We start from the raw sequence: 23,923 nt of genomic DNA, 5'->3' as shown, positions 1-23,923 counted from the left end.
TTCGGTCACGAAATTGAGTGAATAAAGCCTTGAAAATATCACTGCATGCGATGAGGAGTTTTGCTGGTTGCAGTGGCTGTGCGCTATTCCAGACATAATTCAGGAGGTCCCTTACGTACTTCATAAAAAAGAGAGAGAAGAAAAAAAAGGAGGCCCTGTCCTTTTTTTTTTCTTGGGGTCCAGTGTCGCATGCCACGACAACGATTGATCAGGGATCTACCTGAATGGTGTCAGAATTGCTAGCGCTTCTAAAGTCTCCTTCTCCTTTTTTTTCGACTCTTAATTCTCAGCCTCACTTCACTGTTGGGTTGTTTTCTCTCTTATTACCGTACGATAGTTACTTCGTACTCTCTCTTGCCATTTCAATCCAACTCCACCGGTGTCTTGGTCGACTCCTCGGCACGCGTCAACCGATTTAGTGGTTCCTGGACCTACCGTACGAACCACCAATCCCGTCTCTTTCGGCTTGCTTCAAGTCGCGCCGTTGTCCTTGTCGTTGTCGTCGTCATCGCTCCGGGGCGCCAAACAAAAAAACCATCCAAACGTCTCAAATTTCACGACTCACGAGACTACTTCAATTATCCATTTTAATAGTATGAGAACGTCGCCTTCACAGGCAGATTCAATTCGAGTATAGATTTCTTCACAGTACAATCGATACGGCCTGTTCGAGGCAACCTCGTCCAACAATCGATTTCTCATCTCCACGCGTACAATTCTCCACCGCAATCATGAAGCTCCGGAGCATCGTCTTCGTTTCCTCCCTCGCGATAACCGCTCTGGCTGGTCCGGATACTGCCGCCATCACGGACAAGAGCCCCGCTGCTGTAGCGGCAGCGGACACCAAGGCGGGATCAACCAAGGATGCACCCGTCGATGGCAAGGACGGCAGGCCGCACCATGGACCCTTTGTCGAGATCGAGAACCTGCGCGACAAGGGATCTTCGGCAGCCTCGAGCAACTCTGACATCCCTTCGCTCAAGAAGGATCTGCCAGTGCTTAAAGACAGACCATCGGACCCGACCGTTGTCAACGGCAAGAAGATCCCCGAGTCGAACGATGGCATCATGGACGACAAGAACCGGGCGCACCCGAAGGAGGGTACAACGGGGACCAGCGGTGGCGTGAGCGAGAAGGACAGGGAGCGCAAGGCCAAGGAGGGCCAGACGGGCGAGCGGGTCGAGAAGAAGCCAGAGACTCCCAAGGAGGCCCGGCCGCTTTCGCACAGCGAGCAGGAGAAGGTGATGAAGAATGGCGGCGGAAAGGATGTCAAGGACAAAGATTTGGCGTCGCTGAAGGATACCAAGGCAAAGCTCGCGTCACCCATGGACAAGGATAGCAAGGAAAAGGCAGAAGATACAGATAAGTTCTCGGGACTGGACGTATGTTTTTCACATATATTTCGCGTTGTTAGCGACAAGCGCTTTTGTGACGGTGAGCTAACCGTGCTATCTGCGCACACAGAAACCATCAGACCTCCCGGGAAAGACACACGACAAGACTCTTCCTATCCCTGATTCAGCTAACAAGGACCATCTTGATGTCACCCAGGGCAAGAAGCAGCCCTTGTCGACAGGCAAGACCCCGCAGCTGGCTGCCGGCGCCGACGGTGTCCTTCAGCCCCTGCACTCGTTCTGCCTCTCGCTCACCATGATCCTCTTCTCAGAGATTGGCGACAAAACCTTCCTCGTTGCTGCTCTCATGGCCATGAAGCACGACCGCATGGTCGTCTTCTCCGCCGCTTTCTCCGCCCTGATCACTATGACAATCCTCTCGGCGTTTCTGGGCCACGCCGTCCCGGCTCTGATCCCCAAGAAGCTCACCAGCTTCATGGCGGCTGGCCTCTTCTTCGTCTTTGGCGCACGCATGCTGCGCGAGGGTATGGCCATGTCCCCAGATGAAGGTGTAACGGCCGAGATGCACGAGGTGGAGCTCGAGCTGGAGGAGAAGGAGTCCCTCGCGCGGAAGCAAGGCATACGCGGACGTGCCTCGCCCCACGCTCTGGAGATGGGTCTCGGCGGCAACGGCCACACTTCCCGCAAGTCTCGGGGGCACAACTCGCGCTTCTCCGCACCCCACCGCAGCCCCTCGACCTCGCCGAGCCGGAGCCCGAGCCCGCGCCGGGGAGGCAGCGTCATGAGCGCTCTTGCCGGTCTGAACAACCTGCTCAGCCTGCTGCTCAGCCCGGCCTGGGTCCAGACCTTCGTCATGACATTCCTGGGCGAGTGGGGCGACCGCAGCCAGATCGCGACCATCGCAATGGCGGCCGGACAGGACTACTGGTGGGTCACGCTGGGTGCCGTGTTGGGGCACGCGTGCTGCACGGGTGTTGCCGTCATTGGTGGGCGTGCCATTGCCGGGAAAGTCAGTCTCAAAGTTGGTAAGTGCACTTCTGCTCTGAGTTTGTTTTCTGTATCATCAACAGTTCAGGTTCGTGTGTATTGACATTATTCTTTTGAAAGTCACTGTGGGCGGCGCCTTGGCATTCCTGCTCTTTGGATTCATCTACTTCATTGAGGCCTTCTACACGTAAGAATACGACACGAACAGCCAGCGCGTTTGAAAGCATCATGTCAGCACAGCAGCCGTCATGGAGACGGTATATCCTCTTGTCACGATCAGCGGGCATGATGCATTTATCAGAAAAGAAGCATACTATTCTTGTAATATGACGACTCCCCCCCAAAAAAAAAACACAACAACCAACTTGTCTTCGCCCATGCAAACATCAACATGTCAGAATCTTGTACTTCTTCTTTATTTATTATTTCTTGTCATCACGGGCAGACAACCGGTTTTGTCCCGGGAATAGACGCAATGGGATGGCCTCAAATGCAACGCTGTAAACTCTCTTTTTAGTATCTCTCTTTTCGGGCAACTAGGTTCTGCGGGAAAGGCGGATGGGTTAAATCTATAACAAGGGGGGGAAAAAAAGAGGGATGTATGGAATAATTTGACTTTACTCTGCGTTTGCTTTTCAGCCTGGGCAGGAATTCAATTGTATGATACCAAAAGAATGAGGACAAAGAAGGCAAACATCCCTGATATTGTCATGTTCACATGTTCATCGCTAGTATTGAATATGATCATGCCGTGATTTCCCTGCGTTCCCGGTAGATTGGCGAATCGCCTTGAAGCAAAGCTTTTTTTTATTTGTTTTTTGTACGGGGCAGTCAAAGCGGATACTGTTATTGTTTAGGTTGCTATACCAATAAAAGATACAAGCCTCAAAGCTGCGAGATCCAGTGGATTTTTGTACATATAGATATGATTCAAGACATCTGTATTTCTTGCATCTGAACGTGTCTAATCGCAAATACTATGTACTGATAAACCAGGATCAAGCCGATAGGTAGGCTTTTATTGTGGGGTTCAAATCAGGTACAGACAAGCTCAATCTTGGGATTTCGTAAAATATTAATTTGCCTTTATTAATATCCCGTCATGCTTGGCTATGCCTTATTGTGTGATACGCGGCCCCCGGGATAAGATTCTAAATAGGTTACTCCGTATTTGAAACCAGGAACATGGTATTAACAGATACCCGGGCCCATAACAGGTTCAAGTCAGGGCAACTCCCCCCGAAATCGGCTGAGGTGAGGGGGGGAAGTTAAAGGCTCCAAATTTGCGGAGTTGGCAGGCGGAAACTTGAGATAAAAAACCCCTGGTTTCCGTTGCAAAGGCAGTCGGATGCTACCGAGACAGACGCCCCCAGCTTTTCTGTTGAGCTCAGAATATAATGGGGTTCAAAGTCATCTGATGTTTTTGACGCGTACCAGTAGTAGGGGAATATAGAAAACCGGTCAGATGCTTGGGGGTTCCACTCGATGATTTCCTGGCCATTACGTTTCAGAAATTGAGGGAAGAAAAAAAAAAGAAGAAAAAAAGACAAAGCTGATGCCCTTGTGTGCAGCGATTACTCATTAGAAACAACACAAACAATACCTTACTCGTGGTAGTTATAGTAAACCAGTAGTAATTAGTCTGAAATAGTCCCAGTAGCACGGTTTACTGATGCAAAGCGACTGCAAGTCTTCATCCGGTGCGCCCGTTCTTACGGAGTCCCGACCTTGCCGAATAACAACAAAACACCCGCGTAAACTTAGGAGGTGCATAGGCCGGAGTAAGGTAACCTGAGGCAAGGTACAATCTCACACTATATCACGCTATGTAGTACGGAGTACATCGCACATAAACTCATCGAATTCAACCAACCGCACCACTGGATTATGGTCACAAGACCAAACGCCGCCATGAACATTGCTTCTGGTTCCCCTCTCTGGCCACCATGCACCCACGGCAAAGAAAATTAAACATTGTAATAAAAAAAATAATATCAAAAAATAAAAAAAGACCCAATCCACTTCCACGCCCATACCATATCCGTTCAGTCATCTCCTCCCTTGCTCGGTCTAGCTCCTACATAAGCGTGGGTTGCAACTGCAGTTTGTAGTAACTCCGTCCGGAATGCCCCTCACCTGCAGGTGGTCAAAGACAAAATAGGGAGAGAGAGCTAAGGTAAGGTAAGGTAGGTAGGTAGCCTTTTTTCTTCCCACTGACCCCCAACACCCGCCCTCTCCAAAAAATCATCCGGACTTGCCGGACCTTTTTTTTAGCTTATGAGCAAGTAGAGAGGGAAGAAAAGAACAACAAACGCTTTTCTTACATAGTACAACGCATACATTTTTTTTTCTCTCAATAACGCACCGGTCTTTTCCTTGTCTCTTTTCGTTGAGATCGTAGCTTCGATTTGTCAAAAGGTTTCAAGTTACACCTCTAAATCCCCCCTACCCAAGCTTGCAAACAGGACCAAGGACTATTTTGCTGTCACAAGTTGCGACCAAAAGGCAAGCAAATCAGCTTCGCATTTTTCCCAATCAAAAGAGAGGGGACGTTTTCCTCCGCCCATTTAGCGCCCAACACTCTTACGGCCGGACATCCTGACGACAACTCTCTTTTTTTATTTATCTTTGCTGCGAGGGCAATCAAAGCCGATTTTTTGTTTTGCTCACACGACTTGTAAAACGACCAATACAAATTTTAAGAACAGAGAAGAGAATTGCCGAGGGGAAACAAAAAGTCCATAGAAGATCGGCGTCGTCATACATCCTCCTTCCCTGGATTAAAAAGGTCTTAACGGGGTATCACGCCAAACCCCCACTCAGCAGATCAAGGGCTGTGTTGTGTTGCCCATTGAATCGAAAAAAAAAACCAGCTCAGGAGACGAAAAAGAGACATAAAACCGTCAAAATGTGGACAAAGCCCAAGCTGTCGCCGACTACCAACGAGATCCCTACTGGGGCCGACCCGCTCTCGCCAACGACCTTGTCGTCCCGCCAGCGGAACCCGGGCCGGCGATTTGCGCAGATCGTCAAGCTCAAGCCCGAGTTTCAGGAGGAATACAAGCAGGCCCACGCAAAAGTTTGGCCCGATGTGCTCAAGCAGATAAAGGAGTGCAACATCGTCGACTGTAAGTTTTGGTTGTCCAGTGGATTCGCCGAAATATTTAGCTCCTTGGAAGTATCATCATTTGCTGATATGGACTGCTCCTACCCCATGAATTAGACAGCATTTTCCACGACCCACAGACAAACATCTTGTTTGCGTCATTCAAGTACGTCGGATATGACTACCAGGGCGACATGGAGAAGATGCGCGAGAACGAAAAGGTACGTGAGTGGTGGAAGATGACGGACGGATGGCAGGAGAGCATGGTGCCTGGCGCCAAGAGCAGCGAGGCGGGCGAGCCGGGATGGTGGAAGCCTGTCGAGGAGGTTTTTTACACGGCATAGGGGTGTGTGGATATAACAACACGACGGGCCTCGCTCTGGTCAAGAGGTGTCTGTTTTTTTTGCGCAGTACTGCCTGCTCCTGCGCCTATGCGTCTTGGTCCTTCTCGCTATTGTACAAGCTGTTCCTGGGACACTATCCCTTTTTTTTTTACATGATTTTGCGCCGTGATGAAATGTGCTCGTGGCTGTCATTGGGCATCATAAGATCCTCTCGGGGTCGGCTGCTGTGCAGTTAACTGAGCTTAGGGGCTCTTCACAAATCCTATAACCGATGGTCAAATCAGTCAGGACACTTTGGTGTGCGCCGCTTCCTTGTCAGCGCAAGGAATGGCATATCACTTCTGGGATCCAAAAAGCCCACCGAATAGTCCTGATCCGCCGATGCCCCCGCTTCCGCCTCCGCCACCATTCTGCCTGCCGGCCTCGTTGCGCACCCAGTCCTCGAGAAACTGGCGGTTCACGAGTTTCCTCCCGTCAACGACCTTGGTGGCGGTCTGGGCCTCGCCGCCGTCGAAGCTGAGCAGTGTCGGGACGCTGTTGATCATGTAGGTCAGACCCAGGTCGGAGGGCTGCATGTCGGGGGCGTCGAGCTCGACCAGGGCAAAGCCGACACCGCCATGTTCCTCGCCCACGCCCGACTCGACGACCGACCTGAGCAGCGGCTCGACGTGCTTACAGCTAGGACACCACGACGTTGTCCACAGGGTGATGAGTGGCATGCGGGCCGACGAGGACAGGAGGAGGTGCGTGTGGAATGTGCTTGGGCTGCGGATCCTGTGAGAGGTGAAGGTGGATGGGATGGAGCTTTCGTTAGCTTTGGTGTTGTGGCGAAGTGTTAGGTTGAATTGGCTTTCTGTCATGTGGGCTTGAGAAACAAAAGACAAGGCGATAGATGCTCACTTACGGAGAGTAAATCTGGTTTTTTGCTGCGGCCGAACGGGATGTAGAGAATGCGGCGCGGGTGGGCTTTCGTGCCAAATGCTTGGATGCGCCAGCCAATGTGCGGCCAGCCGCTACGAAAGGACGAGATGACACCATGATTAAAAGATTAGATGAGTTGAAAATTTCTGATTATTCTTACAAAAAAGGTTGCAGCCTCGTCTCACGTGGTGGAGCAAGCATAAAGAGATTGGACGTGGAAAACAAGGCAGTTCAAATAAAGAAGCTTCAACAAAAAATCCAACGCGACAAAAAAATACCTACGCTGCCAACCTTATCTTGGTCCGCGGTACGCGACGCTAGGGGCCCTGGCTATATTACGTCGGTGGACTAAGTCACAGGGATGTTTTTGATTGGCGGGGCACTTCCAGGGAGCTTGATGATGTCACCTGCCATCTGAATCGCCTTTCAGAGGGGATTCGGGGTGTGCCTTGCGACTAGATAGACCTCCGACTTTCGCACCTGATTCACGATAACGACCCACCCCCAATTGTTGCGCGAGTCGCAATCGCATCCCTTATCCCAAAAGGGTTCAAGTTTCCCCTCTTTCGACTGTTGGAGCATTCTTAACCCCGACTTACAAAGTTCAACATCCTCCACAATCTTTCTGTGTTTGTTGTGCACATAGTTTTGCCTGAACCGAGAACCGAAAAAAACAACGCGGTCAAAACCATGGCATCCATCACCCTCGAGTCTCTCCCCGATGTCTTGGCCAACGACACCAAGGTCAAGCTCGCGGGCATCGACGTAGACGGCATCCTGCGCGGCAAGCTCGTGTCCAAGAAGAAGTTCCTCTCGATAGCCAAGGATGGCTTTGGCTTCTGCTCAGTCATCTTCGGCTGGGACATGCACGACCAGACCTACTTCCGCGAGCTGGGAATCAGCAACGCCGGCAATGGCTACCGTGACCTCGTCGCCGTTCCCGACCTGGCCAGCTTCCGTCGTGTCCCCTGGGAGAACGACGTTCCTTTCTTCCTCGTCAGCTTCCACGACCCAGACACTATGGAGCCCATCTGCGCGTGCCCCAGGGGACTGCTGCGAACCCAGCTTGACAAGATCAAGAGCGAAGGATATGGTGCCATGGCTGGAGGTTAGTGGACTATAGTGGAGAGCCCTTATCTCGTGATGGGAAATCGAAGCCATTGCATTATTCCATGCCTGACTTTGCTGACTTTTGAATCCCACACTCTAGCCGAGTATGAGTTCTACCAGTTCAGGACACCATCGTCGGATCCGGCTGCTTCCAGCGCCCCTTCGACTGCAGCGTACCTCCGCGAAAACCCTCCGCACTCCCTTCCCGCCTTGACCGAGGGAATGTTTGGCTACAGTCTTACGAGGCCGGTGCATAACCAAGACTACTTTTACGACATATTTGACACGTGCGAAAAGTTTAACTGCAACATTGAGGGCTGGCACACGGAGAGCGGGCCGGGCGTGTTCGAAGCCGCGCTCGAGTTCGGGGAGATCGGTGGCATGGCAGACCGTGCGAGCCTATTCAAGTCAGTCTTCCAGTTAACAGGCAAAGCCCGAATAATACGGGCTGAGTGAGATTAGATGACAAATTTTACTGACTGAAGCATTGAATGGGGACAGATACGCCGTCAAGTCTGTTGCGACAAAGTACGGCATCACGCCTTGCTTCATGGCAAAGCCGAAACAAGGTCTCCCTGGCAACAGCGGTCATATGCACATATCTCTGGTTGACAACTCGGGCAAGAACCTGTTTGCCCGTGAAAGTCCGGACGAGAACGCGCCGTGGCCCGACGTTGCCCAGCTTTCGGACCTGGGCCGTCACTTCCTGGCTGGCCTCCTTGAAGGCCTGCCCGACATTATGCCAATCGTCGCCCCCACCATCAACAGCTACAAGCGCCTGGTCGAGAACTTTTGGGCGCCCGTGACGGTGTCGTGGGGCCTGGAGCACCGCGCCGCTAGCATTCGCCTGATCGCCCCACCGACCTCGAAGCCAGGGGCGACACGCTTTGAGGTCCGGGTACCGGGAGCAGACACAAACCCCTCGCTTGTTTTGGCCGCTATTCTGGCTCTGGGATGGCGTGGCGTCCAGAAGAAGCTCGAAATTTCTTGCCCACCCCTCGGCAAGGGCGAGCAGGTCGGCGGCGAGAGTGACTCGGGCGTCAGGTTGGCCAAGAGCCTCCGTGAGGCCAACGAGCGGTTCATGAGGAAGGAGAGCATCGCAAGAGAGGCGTTTGGGGATGCTTTTGTCGACCACTACGGCGGTACCAGGGAGCACGAGATCAGGCAGTGGGACGAGGCTGTTACGGATTGGTAAGCAACTGAAATTGTGTTTTTGCCTTTGTCCATGAGGTTGATTTATTTGCTAACCATTTGACAAAACAATAGGGAAATGAAGAGGTACATCGAGACGGTCTAGGTAACGGTTTTTGTTTATTTCTTTCACTCATCTCGGAATCAACGTGGGAGCATTGCCAGACTTGCATATTGGGCACACAGTAAGCGAGCATCTGGGTTAAGTATCAAGGAGTTCCGGATTATAGGAGCTACATGGGATTTCACCAGCTTCAAATTTCTTACTTTTGGCTATCATGCAGAAATGGTTGCAGTCTTATCGTGATAGGGTTTGTTTATCTTAAACAAGATAGTTTCTGAAGTTTCCGGTTTCAATATACCACCAAATGACAAATTACACCTTGCGGCACAGACATGGTCTCCACCTCAGCCTTCCTAATACCTGTGCCATAACTCACATATTATACACCACCCAATGTAGCCCTGCAGGAGGAAGAGCTTCTCATAAGGAATTTATTTTAAACTTTCCCCTCCACACCGATCCAAGCTCTCGTTTTATTTGGGTCAAGTGATCAGACACACACACACACACACACACACACACACCATGGACAAAAGACCATTGTTTTTCATCATGCAAGCCCCTGGCCGACCCCTCTTTTGACCGACGTTGCAGTCACTTAAAATATCACTCTTCTTTTTTCTCGCCTCAACCTTGTTTCCTGTTTCTACATAGTATACCATATGAGAAGCATATTATGTGCCCAAAGTGGAAATAAAGGGGTGTGTTTTTCTTTCTTTTTTTGGGTCCCGTATAATATGCAATGCACGTGCAAGGCAACAAAAGGGGGTGTGTGAAGGAGAGAAGGAAGGAAAAGGCATAGGAAGAGCAAAACATGCATCAATATACGGAGTACTTAACAAAAACAAAAAGAAGAACAAAAAAAATTATGTCCAACTTGGGAAGCTTGCATACGATTTCCCGAGACTTTTTGTTTCGTCCATAGCCTAAAATCCGACAGTCGACGGCTTTTATGCATTCCCGGGACCTGGTGGTTATCAAATCAAAAGAGCTGCAGTTGTTACGGTAGTTCATCTCGATGCCGAATTCTGGGGTTGCACATTGTGGCGAGAGACGGCCTGGGCAAATGGAGTCAAACGATACCTTGCAAGCTTGGTTCGATAACCAAGCAAGGCAATGGTGATGAGTAGAAAAGAAAAAGTGATAACTCCAAGACTGCGACCTGGAACAAGGCTCTTTTTTTTTAGTATTTGGGGGCAAGTTTTGATATCGTCGATATACCCCCCTTACCATGACTGCAGGCAGTCCGGGAGGATGAAAAGAATCGGTACACGTTGCTTCGCCTCAAAGTTGGGGCGTTTTTATCTCATCTTATCTATCACGGAGAGCCGATGACCTATTCCAATTTGCCTTTCGCCCAGCTTCTCCATAGTATGCAATGCAAAGGATAACCTCGCCTCCAGAAACACGAACCTGCCCATCCAACAACTTTTAATCCACGAACTTGTGCCGCCAATAAAAGAAATAACAAGAAAGGTAACAAAAAAAAAAAAAAAAAAAAAGACATGCCCTAAAACCGCCGGGGGAAACCTCCTCCACGACCCGTCCCTCCACCCTGCTACTTTCCTCCTCCCAGGCGGACATTGTTCCAGGTGCGAATGTATAAAAACCTACAAAAAAACTTACCCCCCCCCCCCCCCCCCCTTCCCCGAGCCGTCCGAAGATCCTTCCCACGGATGCCGGCATACAAGCCAAGACGCCACACCTCGGTCTCCCCGCCGGAGCAGGCAGCAGTGCCGCGGGGAGCCGTCGAGCCATGTCGAGGAAAAGAAACAAGTTACCGTTGGCAAACATCCATTTAGTGTAAACCATTCCGGGTCCTCGCCACTCCCACCTACCGTAGCCGTTTTGCAGAGTGATGGGTTCAGAGGGGGGGACTGCGCGGAGAGGATAGGCCTCGAAGGCGTATCAGTTGCCACACTTGATTGCAGAACGTCACCACTGCCAAACCCCGGATGATTTTGCATATCGCAGTATACCTGACTCTCAGTATGAGTTGACCTTGGATGCCAAGCGAGGCTGTGAAACATTGCACACAGGCAGCTTTCCTAACCACGGGTGAACCTGCAACAGCAAACGGGATTGCCAAAATACCTGTTTCCATTGTTATTTTTCTTCCAACCAATGGCTTTTGGTCCTAGATAGATAAAAAAACGTGTCATGCTATTCCAGGACGGCACTGGATTCGACAACCAAAAAGTAAACGCCCGAATTTCAACCCTGAAAAAATTAAGACAAACACCCTTTCATGCCCAATTGGAATAAGTTAACTCCATCCCATAAAAAACAAGAAAAAAATGTAAATAGACAAAAGAGAAGAAGAAAGGAAAAGTGAAAAGTGACTAAAAGAAAAGTACATCAAACATTCCTCGAGAGCCTTCCTCGATAATCCTCATGTACTTTGGCCTGGTACCTGCATCTTTGCAAAAAGAAAATTCAGTACTTTTCGTTCGTTTTTCACCCTCGTTGTTGTGGTCCATCCTGTGATCTTGTCACCACGCATATCCTGCCTGAATGATAGGCTGTATTGACAAAGAAAAAAATAGTCAACAAATAAAGAAAACTAAAAGGTGAGGGGATCGCTGATGTCAAACTAGATAAACAGAAAATCATGACAATGTCGGTGATAGCAAGTGGTAGTAGCTGCAGTAGTAGCCAAGGGCGAGAGGACTCTGGGAGCCGAAAGAAAATACCCTAGTAATGTGTATGTTGCCCTCAAAACGAGATGCTGGTCAGGCGAAGGTCATCCACCAGCTTCGTGACAGCATCCCGGTCGGCCTTGAATCGTAGCACCTTCAAAGTGTCCTCCAGACCGTAGGCACATGGTATGAACTTTTCTTCGTAACGCTTACCCTCAGTGCCAGCCTCGTGAGCCTCAACATCGAAGGTGGCTGCGAAGTAGTAGATGGATTTATGTGTGTTAGGAGTAGAAACCTGGGGGTCCATGTAATTGACCACGCCAATGAACTCGTTGTTGAGAGTGTCGGATACGACCTGTTTGTCAGGGCAGGCCTGCACTACTGGAGGGGAATGTTGCCTTGCAGAACCGTTGGTCTGAGTGGCATCACCCTCGTCCTCGGGGTTCGCTCTGGTCCAGTTCAAGAGTGGAAGAGGTGTGACCACGACGCCTGACTCTTCGATCGTTTCTCGTATAGCGGCCTTGAGAAAACTTTCATTGATCTGCGTCCTGCCTTTAGGAAGCTGGTATATTCCAAGCTTCTTATTGTAAACGCTCAGGACAAGGTGATGCTTGAGGTCGACGGCGACGAAGCCGCAAGAAATGGTGGTTTCGTAGGACGGCCTCCAGGACATGGTGCGGTCTATTTCATCCATGTCCAGGTTGTTTTTCCTGGCACATTCCAGTGCAGCCTCAACGCTGGTGGTGGCCGGATGTGTGTTTTCCTCTGGTTTTCTGAGGAGATAGCGATTCCAGGTGCACTTGGACGCTTCGGCAGGGGAACGACGTGGTGGACAAGTGGTCAATAGGTTAGACTGCTTGTTCGCTTCGTCCTGCACGCCAATCCCAGTAAAGCCGGTTCTCCCACCTGTAATGCTAGACTGTTTCCTGTCAAGGCCATTATAGCGTGGTTTGAAAGCCTGTGATTGTTGAAGAAGCTTCGTTTGTACCAGTTCTTGTTCGAGCTCTGCAATTCTTGCCAAAAGTGACGTCACACTTGGGATGGTTGCATCACTGCTATCCATCTTAAGCTTTTTGTTGGGGATTGCAATATCCATGGCGGATGATTTGGCGATGGAAATCGACCAGGAGACAGCGGGGATGAATAGTTATATAAAGTGCTGAGCCAATTGGTCCGGTAGTGATTTGCTTACTACGCGAACGGGTGAGTGAAATGATAACAAGATAAGACCAAGGCACAAGCAAGCAGTGAAACAAGGACGAGAAGGACAAGCCAACGAACGAAGCGCCAACTGGACAAAATAATGTAGTCGACGAACGCGATGAGAACGAGTGGGGGTGGGATGGGAAAAAGGTCCAAAATATATTGGGTCACTACAGCCTTATACACCAGGGGTTCAAAAAGCTGTCAAGGACGGGGAGGGTCGCCTTCATCAAGGTTCAGGGTTGTTTTTAAACCAACTTCCGGGGCAGTCAAGATCATAAGAGCGGGACTTGGGGCCACAAGCGTTGACCCACGCAATTGAATAGGTGGAACGATTAAAGTTAGGTAAATATCGTGGGAATCGTTAAGGTATGCACAAGGTACGGTACCGTTCCTGGGTAAGTAAGCAAGGGCGTAAAAAAAAAAAAAAAAATTGAAAGGGAACCTGAACGGTGTACTTCTTGGTTCCTGTCGCAGCGGCATTGAACAGATAATTAATTTAACGCGTCGTCGATTTCCCTCTTGCATCGGAGAGTCTGTTTGCCCTGGTCGCCAAGGTCGGGTCGGAACAAGGGCTGTACTCTCTGGCCTGCATTAAGGTTCTGCTCCTTAGCTTTCGCGGATGGGATGGGGAGAAGAGTGGATGAACGCTAGCGTTGTTTCTTTTGACCTGTCGGAGATATTTCCAATGTCAAGGATACTATGATTACCCATCAAATGTCATGTTGGGAGCCGACCGGTGAGAATCACAGCGACAAGAATTTAAACCACACCCAATCAGAAAAGAGCCCGCTTGGGGATGGATTACGGATGTAAATAGCCATACAATAAAAGCAATAAGAAAAAAAAAATGGGGAGAGGGAGATGGTTGCTGGTGTGTCGTACTAAATGTGCTGAAGTAAAAGGGCACCAATGGTGATGTTAGTTAACCAAGACATTTGCACAACGAAAAGGTGAACCCCAAGTATAGAAAGGGAGAAAAAATGAGAAGTGATAAAAAAAAGTGAAAAGACGAAAAGGAGAAATATTAATGCAGCTTGCACAACATACTGTACGTAGTATGTATGCTATTCCATCGGGTGTGGGTAAAGAAGCTGGCTTGCTTGGTGCAGCACACCGGTCATTGCCATGGCTGCAGCCGGGGAGCCAGGGTAGTAGGCTAAGGTATCTAGGGTCAGTCCTGTAGGCTGTATGTAGGCAGGCAAGGAAAGGTAGGGGGGTTATGTACGGAAGTATGGTTCACGAATTGATTAAGCAAGCAGCTCATGGTTGCAGTACCCCACCCGTGTCATAAAACCCAACCCTTCTCCCCATCCCCACCTAATTAATCACCGTGTTGGTTTTGGAGCTATAATCTTGTCCCATCAAGCGGGGACTACGCCAGAGGTCAACCGCCTTTAAAAGATTTCTGGTCGCCAGAGGTTCGCCTGTGGTAACGTAAACGTGTAGCTTGGTAAATGGTTCGGGAAGCCCCTTGCCGTTCCATAGATACTGACAAAAGCATGTTTCTGATCGAGATAAAATCTCGACGAGGGTGAAAAATGGAGATGTGCCCCAGCAATATGCCGCGCCATGCCCGCAAATTCCTTCACCGGTCAAAACGGTGGCTCAAATTAAAATATGACAAAACAAACCTAACTTACCCAAACAGACCAACGGCCACAAAAAGACAAAACAAAGAGAGCTAAATGAGTCGCGACCGGTAAGGAAAAACAACTGATCACTTTCTACAAAAGGAGTGACCGGAGAACAATGAACGCACCTCAGTGCTGTGAGGTGCACCAGCTGAAAATGGCACAGCACAACACAACACGATAGTGTGAACACGACCTGACCTAGGTAGGTGCATACCGACATTGAGTCCTACCTACCTCTATGGTACCCAAGTACCCAAGTGCCATTAGCTGACGAAGCCGCTTCGCCTCCATGGCTTGACATGATCTGATCGAGAACTTACTTGATCCATGTCGTGTGCCCTCGGTAGCCTAAATTTGTGTTCCACCAGCTGCAAGTTTTGTAAAGTTTAGGCAGGAACAAGGGGAAAGACGGACATCAAAACCAAGAAAACAAGGATCCAAAAGGCAGGAGCTAGACATCGAAAAGGGAGACACCCTTCCTAGACGCCGCCTGCAACGTCCCCACCGCAAGTTTTTTTTTTTTTCGCGCAAGGGGAAAAACGGAAAAAAAAGAAGAAGAGAAGAGTCTGTCAAATATCAAGCTAGGACGGACATACCTACCTACCTTGTCTACTTTAGCCAGCGGGGTCGGCCCGCCTAACAAGCGCCCGGCCCGGCAGGATCTTCCGTCAAAGCTCTTTCGATCTCTGAATCGTCCATCAATCGATTTTCGGATTTCCCCCCCCCCCCCCACTTTGCCTCGTTTGCCTGCTTTGCCTTACCCATCATGCTGTCCTAGAAAACAAATCCAAGACCACTCAATCCTGGAATGGTAACACCTGTTGCTGGCCGCATCACTGAATCGGACGAATGCGACCTAACTGGAATTCTGTTTTAATTGGTCCGGCGGTGATCCCGACTCCGTTTCCTAGCAGTCTGTTTATGTTTTTGTTTTATTGCTCTGTTTTGCTTTGTTTTGTCTTAGTTTTTTTTTCTCTCTTCCCACTTTTAGATGAGCCTATACTGGTTCATGTCACCGATCCCAGACTTGATATTCCATGGATTCACTACATTTGGTCACTTCAACGCAGACTATCTAGCCGCGCAAGCTGCCGCTAAACCCACAACTGTCACTCGGCTAATAAACGTTTTTCCTGACAACGATCAGCAGCTAGCCCAGCCATACTAAAAAAGCGCATTGCATCACCTTTGGAGCGATACTACCACAAAACGTACAGGCAACCCTATCATTTGTTGAAAGCGAAAATAGGGTTGCTCTGTTAGAAGCAATGAGAGGCTCACAAGGGGCTTATCGAAGGGTTCGACGTCACCGGGCATTGGATCTTTACAACAAGTACCAATCGTGTAATGCATAGGCCTGGGGTTACAATGCAGTGTCTCCCTCCATTAGTGGACCCTGTACGTTTAGAGTCAAGCAACAACATTGGTGAGTTGCATGAGGGCCATACCTTGCATACTACCATACAGCCAGCCAAGCGGACTAAGGTCAACTCCCAATATGTATTACACATTACACTGATCGTCAAGCCTCTGAAGTTGCAATGCAGACGGCACTCAAGTCGCCTGATAAAAAAAGAAAAGAAAAAAAGCTATAATATACTGCGAATATCGAGCTACCTACATCACTTAGTCAGGCGACTGCTACAACATCATTCATTACACGGATGGCTTTGTGGAGCAGCAGCAATCTCGGGTTTCCTGACCGGCTGCACGGCCATCCACGAGTTTCCAATCTATGGATAACCCACCAACCTCGGCAAAGTCTTCTCCATTGTTCCCCTCTCATCCCTCTGTTGAATAAAATGACCCAAGAACTGCTTGGCCTGCATAAGGTAGGTATACACTATGCTTCTTGTACTTACGTATAGTGCATTCTACACACCATTGTCACTAATTATATGTACCTACATGCAGACCTCACACGTGCTGGACTTTTATTGGAGAATCCAAGTGAAGGAGGCATCCTTTGGAAGCTGAGTGCTTCTTTGAAAGGGTTAATAAAATTCAACCGCCAAAACATATCTTGAACCGCAAGACCAAGTTCAATCGAGGAACAGCTTCTTTGGTAGCGTAGGGCATGGCAGGGCGGAAAGACATAGCTGCATGAACCTCCCACATTGTTTTCCCCGCTCCTTCAAGCTCATCCCGCACGAATCCTTGGGCTCGTCCCGTCCCATACCTACTCCTTTTCCTGTTCTGTGACGTGCCTGATTTTTTTCCAATCTCCATCGGTAAGGTTAAAACAGTCAATCGAGCCCATGGACCAGGCTCGTCCCACTTGCGGCTCTTCGGGCCCCTGGATTATGGATCTGACTAATAATACTACTTGAACTGTAGAGGCTTGGTTCAATAGTTACATCCCGAACATTGGGTTTGGCTCAAGATGTGATCTCGATCATTCAAGAAGCAAGAGGTAGACGCGCAAGTTGCTCCTTTCCGGAGCCGAAAAGGATGTGGGCAAAAACAGGGTCATTGATAACGACCAGACACTCACTCTGCCCCAAGAACAAAAAGGATGCAGCATACGATACAACCCCCGAAGAACCCATTCCACACTCTCCCGGTTGTTGGATTCTTGTCCAAACGGAGGTACTCTGCCAGCGCATCACCTTACCCATGCCATGGTGAGATGGTGGGAACGGACAGGGAAACAAATGTGCCATCCAGCCGTCCCGTCGTGCCGTTTCTCCCTGGAAGTCTGGAGCGACCAATGAAGTGGACGACCTCGACCAGAACCCCCCACATACCCGGGACGGGACGCGTTAGGATCTACTATCTTTGCAATTTGCGCACATGTTTTTTATTTTGTGGTTTTGTGGTTTTTTTTTCTCTCTGCCCCTTTCTACCTAAAGTATTAAACCGCGTGGGGGTTTGTGTTGCATTTTTTCTCTAGTCTCGACCGATTTTATTCCCTGCTTTCGGGATACTACTCGCAATCCCCCTATCTTGATGTTTCCTGCACAACAGACCCAGCCAAGAATGAGGAAAGGTTCCTGACCAGGGGTAATTTCGAAGAAAAGCCGGTCTCGGCAGCATGCACCATTGACAGGAAATACTTTCATTTTGCTGCAGGACGTGTTTGCGAAATACGGGCGCCCCTTCTAAATCCCGAAGGCTAACTATGCAGACCAGCAAGAAACCTCTGTAGAAATCGCTCACACCATCGTTCGGGCGATGGCATTTCAGCTGTCACCATGCCTCGCCGGTCCCACCTTGATGTCCTTTTTATTTTTATTTTATTTTTAAATTTTCTATAACTCTATTGTTTCCCCTTCTATTGAATGACGTACTTCGTTGTCCAAATTAGAAACACGAAAAAAACTTATCTGAAGAATAAAGAGTATCAAGAAAGGAGACGAAAAGAGAGGAAGGGGGGAAAAATGAGACCCTGGTGCTTGCGTACCCTTTCCGAGCCATGGATTATCATTACCTTGCATAACGGTTGGAGTCGCCGTTGTAGCCGACTCCTAACCGCCTGTATACCTACCTTATTCGAGTGTCGATTGACCAGGGCCCGAGAGTTCTTGGCCTTGTACCTACCTGACTTGCTAGATTGCACGGGACGCCGCTGACCCGTAAAGGCTTCGAAAATTTTTATTCACTTGGTGGGTAACGCAACGTGGTGGAGTGGCAGCCGAAATACATGTACATGCATCCGTCCATGAAAACAAAAAGTAGACTCATCCATCGCAACACTGGTTGGTCAATATGAATGCAGACCATGATACAAGTACCTTTAATTCTTCTTCTATACTTCATAAATACGTCAGTTCGGAAGCTGAGATCCGGGGAAAGTGCTTCCAGGAAGGGAGAGTTCCGCCCATACCTAGTTTCCATTGCACACATTATTGCCATCGAACATCACACCGGTCTGGTCTTTGTTATATATGTGAGAGAAATGGGCCGATTTTACCCAGGGTTTCTTTGTCTGTCATTTCCAAAGCATACGTACATCCTAGACTTGAAGCACTGAACTTTTGTAATCCTTGCGCGTCCAACCCTGGTAGCTACTCCGGGCAGCGTTGTAGGTATCCATGACAATCTCCTCAATCTCCTTCCATTCATTGGGCGACCGTGTACTCCTTGTTGAAGTAACGACCGATCACCATCCTCCTCACTTCGCTCGTACCTGCACCAATCTCGTACAGCTTCGCACTGTATGGCACGAAAGGCACAAAAGTCTGTCAGCATGTAACCCAACCCAACCCCTATTTTGATGTTCGTTTGGGAACCTCAGGTCTCTCGTTGTGATGATAAGACGGTAACGCAGTCGGAGAGCCACGTCACGCTACGTGCAGATCCGGAACTGCAGATCCGGAACGGCAAAGAAATTTACATTACTCAAAACGGATAATGGAGAAATCGGGAAAGGAACTTACTCTCTCAACAGCCGGCTGGCAGGCATCTCTTCTGTGTACCCCATTCCACCCAAGACCTGAATGCAATCGAGGGCGACCTCGGTGGCGCGCTCAGCGGCGTACAAAATGGCTCCCGCACAGTCGGCGGTTCTGATCTCGCCCGACTCGTCGACGCGCCTGGCGGTGGCGTATGTGTAGGCCCTCGAGACCTGCAGCTTGGTGTACATGTCGGCAAGGCGGCCCTGGACCAGCTGGAACTCGGCGATGGGGCGACCAAACTGCCGGCGCGCATGGGCGTAGGGAAGGGCGACGTCTAATGCAGCCTGCATAATGCCGAGTGGGCCGGCGCTGAGGACGAGACGCTCGAGGTCGAGACCCTCCATGAGGACGCGGACGCCGGCGTTGACTTCGCCGAGCACGTTCTCGTCCGGAACAAAGACGTCCTCGAGCACCAGCTCACCCGTGTTACTGCCACGCATGCCCATCTTGTCCAGCTTGCGCAGGCATTGCAGGCCCGGCTGACGCTCGACGATGAAGGCCGTGATGCCCTTGGACGGCTGGCACTCGGTGTCGGTCTTGGCGTAGACGACGACCACGTCAGCGTCGGGCCCGTTGGTGATCCACATCTTGCTGCCGTTGAGCAGCCAGCCGGAACCGTCAGCCTTGCGGGTGGCGCGGGTGCGCATGCTGACGACGTCGGACCCGGAACCGCTCTCGCTCATGGCCAGGGCGCCGACCTTGCGGCCCGCAATTAGGTCAGGCATGAAGCGCTGCTTCTGCTCGGGGTTGCCGTTGAGCTGCAGCTGGTTGACGCAAAGCTGCGAGTGGGCGGCGTAGCTCAGGGCGATGCTGGCGCTCGCGCGGGACAGCTCCTCCATAACGATGCAGTGCGCCTGGTATCCCATGGCGAGCCCGCCCACGCCCTCCTCGGCCGAGACGCCCAGCAGGCCCATGTCGCCCAGCTTGCGCCACATGTCGGCGGGGAACTCGTTCTCCTTGTCGGTGCGCGCCGCCACCTCCTCGGGGATCTCGGCCCGGACGAACTCCTGCACCGAGGCACGGAGCTCGTCCAGGGCCGCCTGGTCGGGCGCCACGAAGCCGGCCGGGTGTTTGGGCTTGGGCGCGCGGGCAGAGGACCGCGGTGCTGTCGTGGAGATTGGACGGCGGCTGGGAATTGAGCGGCGCAGTCGGGAGGATGAGGATGAGGTCGTCGGCGTGTTTATGAGGTTACTGCTGGTCGTTGTTGATGCGGATGCTGATGATGGGATGAGGGCAGAGAGGGTCTGTGGGCGGAGAGTGGCGGCGGCGGGCCTGGCCAGTGTTGCGACTGCTCGCATGCTAGCCATCTTGGGGGTATATAAGGTGTGTATGATGGATTGATTGATTGATTTTCTAAAGTCTCCTGAGATTCACCAAGATTCTCAAGCGAAAGCAGTAAGGTGCGATAGAATTGAATTGGGACGAGATAGAAACAAGAGACGTTGTCGTGGTTCGGAATTTCCCCCCAAGTCTGGCGGCTAGTGACGTCTTGGTGTGGTTCTCGAACCCCTGCAGCAATTGACCCCAGTGCTAATGGCCGAGGAGACGGGCGGGGGCGGCTCCCCACGGTTCACAGCGGCTGTCGTCGGCCGAAGAGGGGAGTTCCCCTGCCATTGATCCCAAGCCTCGGTCGCATCTTCTTGATCTGGACGGTCTAGTCTAGTCTAGTTGACTAGGTAAGGTGTGCACCTGCCTTGACTTCATTCCACTCCATCCGAACAAGATTGGAGCAATTGTCGCCAACGGTCGACACAATATTCACACCCAACTGTCAATCAGACAAAACAATCATTGCCATTGCAAAATCAATTGATTGATTAGTCGGCTGCCTACCTACACAATATCCTATCCCACAGCTTCGCGACCCACCATGTCTCTCACGCGGCCGTCGCGAGAGTTCCTCCATCTTCCCCGCCAATTGGCGAGGACGACGTCACGATCTCGACCATCCTCGACCACCAACAACACCGCAATTACCACCAACCAGACACGCCGCATCAGCACGCTGCCGCAAGCCAGACCAAGCCGACAGACAGCAGCCCCCACTCAACCCCCGATCCGCCAAACCCGCACGGTAGCAACCTTCACGCCGCCCTTTCAAGCCGGTGCCGTGTCGCGCATCGAGACCAATGTCGACCCGACGTCGCCCGAGTTCCGCGAGAACGAGGCCAGCATGGCCGAGCTCATGACCCGTCTCGACACGCTGACCCGCAAGGCGCAGCAGGGAGGTAGCGACAAGGCCAAGGAGAAGCACATCGCCAGGGGCAAGATGCTGCCGCGCGACAGAATAGCTGCATTGATCGACCCAGGCTCGTCCTTCATGGAGCTTAGCGCCTTGGCTGCTCACGAGGTCTATCCCGAAGCCGATGTGCCTGCCGCTGGCATCATCACTGGCGTGGGCGTCGTCGAGGGTGTCACCTGTATGATTGTTGCCAACGACAGTACCGTCAAGGGCGGAACATACTATCCAATGACGGTCAAGAAGCACTTGAGGGCACAGGCTGTGGCTCAGGAAAATAGGCTGCCGTGAGTATCATTCAAAGCTCTGATCAAACAAGAGTATCAAAAACTGAAACTCATCTACGCATGCTAGGTGCATCTATCTCGTGGACTCGGGCGGCGCCAACCTTCCACATCAGGCTGATGTGTTCCCCGATCAAAACCACTTTGGCCGCATATTTTACAACCAGGCCCGTATGTCTTCTCAAGGAATTCCTCAAATCGCGGTGGTCATGGGTCCTTGCACAGCAGGAGGAGCGTATGTTCCTGCCATGAGCGACGAGAGCATCATTGTAGGCAACCAGGGCCATATCTTCCTTGCTGGGCCGCCCCTTGTCAAGGCGGCTACTGGCGAAGTTGTCACACCAGAGGAGCTGGGAGGTGGCGAGATGCACTCTTCAGTGTCTGGAGTTACCGACTACTTGGCAGTGGACGATGCACATGCCCTGGTTCTTGCTAGGCGATGCGTCAGCAACCTAAACTGGCCTAGCAGCGAGTCGAAGTCTTCTCCGGAACCTTCATATGAGGAGCCCCTCTATCCGGCAGAAGAGCTTCTGGGCATTGCGTCACCTAACCTCCGCAAGCCCCTACCGATTCGCGAAGTGATAGCCCGCATAGTCGATGGATCGGCCTTTTCCGAGTTCAAGAGGGACTATGGCACGACACTGGTCACAGGTTTTGCGTCCATCTACGGCCAAAAAGTCGGTATCGTAGCCAATGACGGTGTGCTGCTCGGCACTTCGGCCGTCAAGGGCGCACACTTTATTGAGTTGTGCGCCCAACGCGGAGTCCCTCTCGTGTTTTTGCAGAACATCTCTGGCTTCATGGTCGGAAAGGAGGCTGAACGTGATGGTATTGCCAAGCACGGTGCCAAACTGGTCACTGCAGTGGCGTGCGCTGATGTACCCAAGTTTACGGTCGTAGTTGGCGGTAGCTACGGCGCCGGAAACTACGGCATGTGCGGAAGGGCATACAGCCCTCGCTTCATGTGGCTGTGGCCCAATGCGCGTGTTGGCGTCATGGGTGCCGAGCAGCTTGCTGCAGTCATGGAGACGGTCGGAAAGCCAGACCCGGAGCTGAAGGACAGGATCGAGAGGGAGACTGACGCCGTCTTTTCGAGTGCTCGATTATGGGTAAGTCAAGTCGTGATTTGGCTGGGCTACGGTTCTATTTTGTCTATTGCATGTCATTTCACTGGAGCAACTTCTAATATGCTACGTTTCACTACAGGATGACGGTGTTATCCCGCCTCAACACACACGCAGGTATCTTGGCTTGGGCCTACGGGCCGCCATGTCGGGTCGCAATGAGGTCAAGCCCGGCGACACCAAGTTCGGCGTGTTCAGGATGTAGATCACGGCCACCGCCGTGCTGCTGGTGAGCATCGCGGTGTATTACCGCGCCGGGCGGGAACGCAAACCAGACAGGGTATTGATCAATGGCGGCGTCTGATGGGCGATTTTCATTTGGCAACCATGGGCGAATAATTATATGCAAGACGGTTTCAAACACAAAATTGAGTATTGGAAAATGGTGTGGCAGCTCCACTTTCAGCCACTGTCAAAACTGACCAGGATGTTGAAATCGACGCTACTGCACGCTAGCGAAATGCTTCTTGGACTTTTCAGAAACCGAGAAGCCGAAGAGAGGCCCGAATCGTCTGGACCGGGCTTTGAGCTTATTCAAAAGCAAATGTGATAACTGTAGTGGGAGCGACCATGCCGGGAAGCAGCAGGTCACCGAGACTGTGGGATTGCTTTTGCATGTACATTATAGTCATGTCGACGGAGTAACGTGCCCAGTTTACATGCCCTTGTTTGTATGGCAGACTCTCGGAGCGCGGAGGCTGCTGAGCATTGTGTTTTTACTTTTCCAAGGCGTTTCTAGCATGTACATTCGTTTGAAATGAGAAACAAAAATAGAAAAAAAAGAAAACAGAAGAGAAAAGATAACCTTATCCCTAGGTACAGCTACTGTGATCCTCATGGTACAAAAGAAGCTAGAGCCGAAGACCTGGGGCCTGTCGCTGGTCTTCATACCCCCCCTTGTTAATGACGTCCCTTGAGCTAAAAGTCCCCTTTTACTACCCTTACGCCCCCGTCTCACTTGACCACGGCTATTGGTCTTTTGTGGGCGTTAATTAGCGCTGTCAGATGAGGTGACAGTTGGGCACAAGTTTCGCCGTGCAGCATTCTATCTCAACGACATGACAATAATTCTCATAGGCTATCTATCAACGTTGCCACTCTTGATCAACACTCTCGCTTGTGGAGCATAATTCATTGTACGGTTGCTGCTTGCGATTCTTCCTTTTTATCTTTGCTGCACTACGTTTTGGAACCGATGTTTCCTATCCTCTGGGGCAGCGAATAATATACTTTTGTAAACACCGAGTACAAAGTCGGTCTAGGTGGGTTGACACAAAACCACCCCTCTCCCCCTGTACCGGGGTTGCGTTCCGCCATGCAAG

General features: G+C 50.9%; 8 protein-coding genes across 8 annotated transcripts; 5 read left to right on the top strand and 3 right to left on the bottom strand.

Moving 5' to 3' along the window:
- Nucleotides 1-105: 105 nt before the first annotated feature.
- PgNI_10886 (uncharacterized protein) lies at nt 106-3,097 on the top strand. The gene is made up of 3 exons (XM_031130860.1): nt 106-1,382; nt 1,465-2,380; nt 2,463-3,097. The coding sequence occupies exons 1-3, from the start codon at nt 732-734 to the stop codon at nt 2,531-2,533; spliced, it is 1,638 nt and encodes a 545-aa protein (XP_030979570.1). The 5' UTR covers nt 106-731; the 3' UTR covers nt 2,534-3,097.
- A 2,153-nt stretch (nt 3,098-5,250) lies between these two features.
- PgNI_10885 (uncharacterized protein) lies at nt 5,251-5,792 on the top strand (the record flags this gene model as incomplete). The annotated part of the gene is made up of 2 exons (XM_031130859.1): nt 5,251-5,470; nt 5,566-5,792. The coding sequence occupies 2 exons, from the start codon at nt 5,251-5,253 to the stop codon at nt 5,790-5,792; spliced, it is 447 nt and encodes a 148-aa protein (XP_030979573.1).
- Nucleotides 5,793-6,127: 335 nt separating this feature from the next.
- Nucleotides 6,128-6,830, bottom strand: PgNI_10884 (uncharacterized protein; the record flags this gene model as incomplete). Its single annotated transcript, XM_031130858.1, has 2 exons — nt 6,128-6,566; nt 6,697-6,830. 2 exons carry the CDS (start codon nt 6,828-6,830, stop codon nt 6,128-6,130), a joined length of 573 nt encoding a protein of 190 aa, XP_030979572.1.
- A 461-nt stretch (nt 6,831-7,291) lies between these two features.
- Nucleotides 7,292-9,395, top strand: PgNI_10883 (uncharacterized protein). The gene is made up of 4 exons (XM_031130857.1): nt 7,292-7,821; nt 7,924-8,230; nt 8,325-9,014; nt 9,090-9,395. The coding sequence occupies exons 1-4, from the start codon at nt 7,404-7,406 to the stop codon at nt 9,118-9,120; spliced, it is 1,446 nt and encodes a 481-aa protein (XP_030979575.1). The 5' UTR covers nt 7,292-7,403; the 3' UTR covers nt 9,121-9,395.
- A 2,398-nt stretch (nt 9,396-11,793) lies between these two features.
- On the bottom strand, nt 11,794-12,813 carry PgNI_10882 (uncharacterized protein; the record flags this gene model as incomplete). The annotated part of the gene is made up of 1 exon (XM_031130856.1): nt 11,794-12,813. The coding sequence occupies one exon, from the start codon at nt 12,811-12,813 to the stop codon at nt 11,794-11,796; it is 1,020 nt and encodes a 339-aa protein (XP_030979574.1).
- Nucleotides 12,814-13,637: 824 nt separating this feature from the next.
- Nucleotides 13,638-13,736, top strand: PgNI_10881 (uncharacterized protein; the record flags this gene model as incomplete). Its single annotated transcript, XM_031130855.1, has 1 exon — nt 13,638-13,736. One exon carries the CDS (start codon nt 13,638-13,640, stop codon nt 13,734-13,736), a length of 99 nt encoding a protein of 32 aa, XP_030979577.1.
- A 4,706-nt stretch (nt 13,737-18,442) lies between these two features.
- On the bottom strand, nt 18,443-20,402 carry PgNI_10880 (uncharacterized protein). The gene is made up of 2 exons (XM_031130854.1): nt 18,937-20,402; nt 18,443-18,712 (listed from the first exon to the last, which is right to left on the bottom strand). The coding sequence occupies exons 1-2, from the start codon at nt 20,259-20,261 to the stop codon at nt 18,619-18,621; spliced, it is 1,419 nt and encodes a 472-aa protein (XP_030979576.1). The 5' UTR covers nt 20,262-20,402; the 3' UTR covers nt 18,443-18,618.
- Nucleotides 20,403-20,667: 265 nt separating this feature from the next.
- Nucleotides 20,668-23,400, top strand: PgNI_10879 (uncharacterized protein). The gene is made up of 3 exons (XM_031130853.1): nt 20,668-21,480; nt 21,548-22,586; nt 22,684-23,400. Exons 1-3 carry the CDS (start codon nt 20,825-20,827, stop codon nt 22,804-22,806), a joined length of 1,818 nt encoding a protein of 605 aa, XP_030980053.1. The 5' UTR covers nt 20,668-20,824; the 3' UTR covers nt 22,807-23,400.
- The last annotated feature ends 523 nt before the right edge of the window (nt 23,401-23,923 follow it).

This window comes from Pyricularia grisea, chromosome VII (genome assembly GCF_004355905.1).
Source record: "Pyricularia grisea strain NI907 chromosome VII, whole genome shotgun sequence".
In the NCBI taxonomy this organism is placed as follows: Eukaryota; Fungi; Ascomycota; class Sordariomycetes; order Magnaporthales; family Pyriculariaceae; genus Pyricularia; species Pyricularia grisea.
This window is presented reverse-complemented; position numbering and strand designations above follow the sequence as displayed.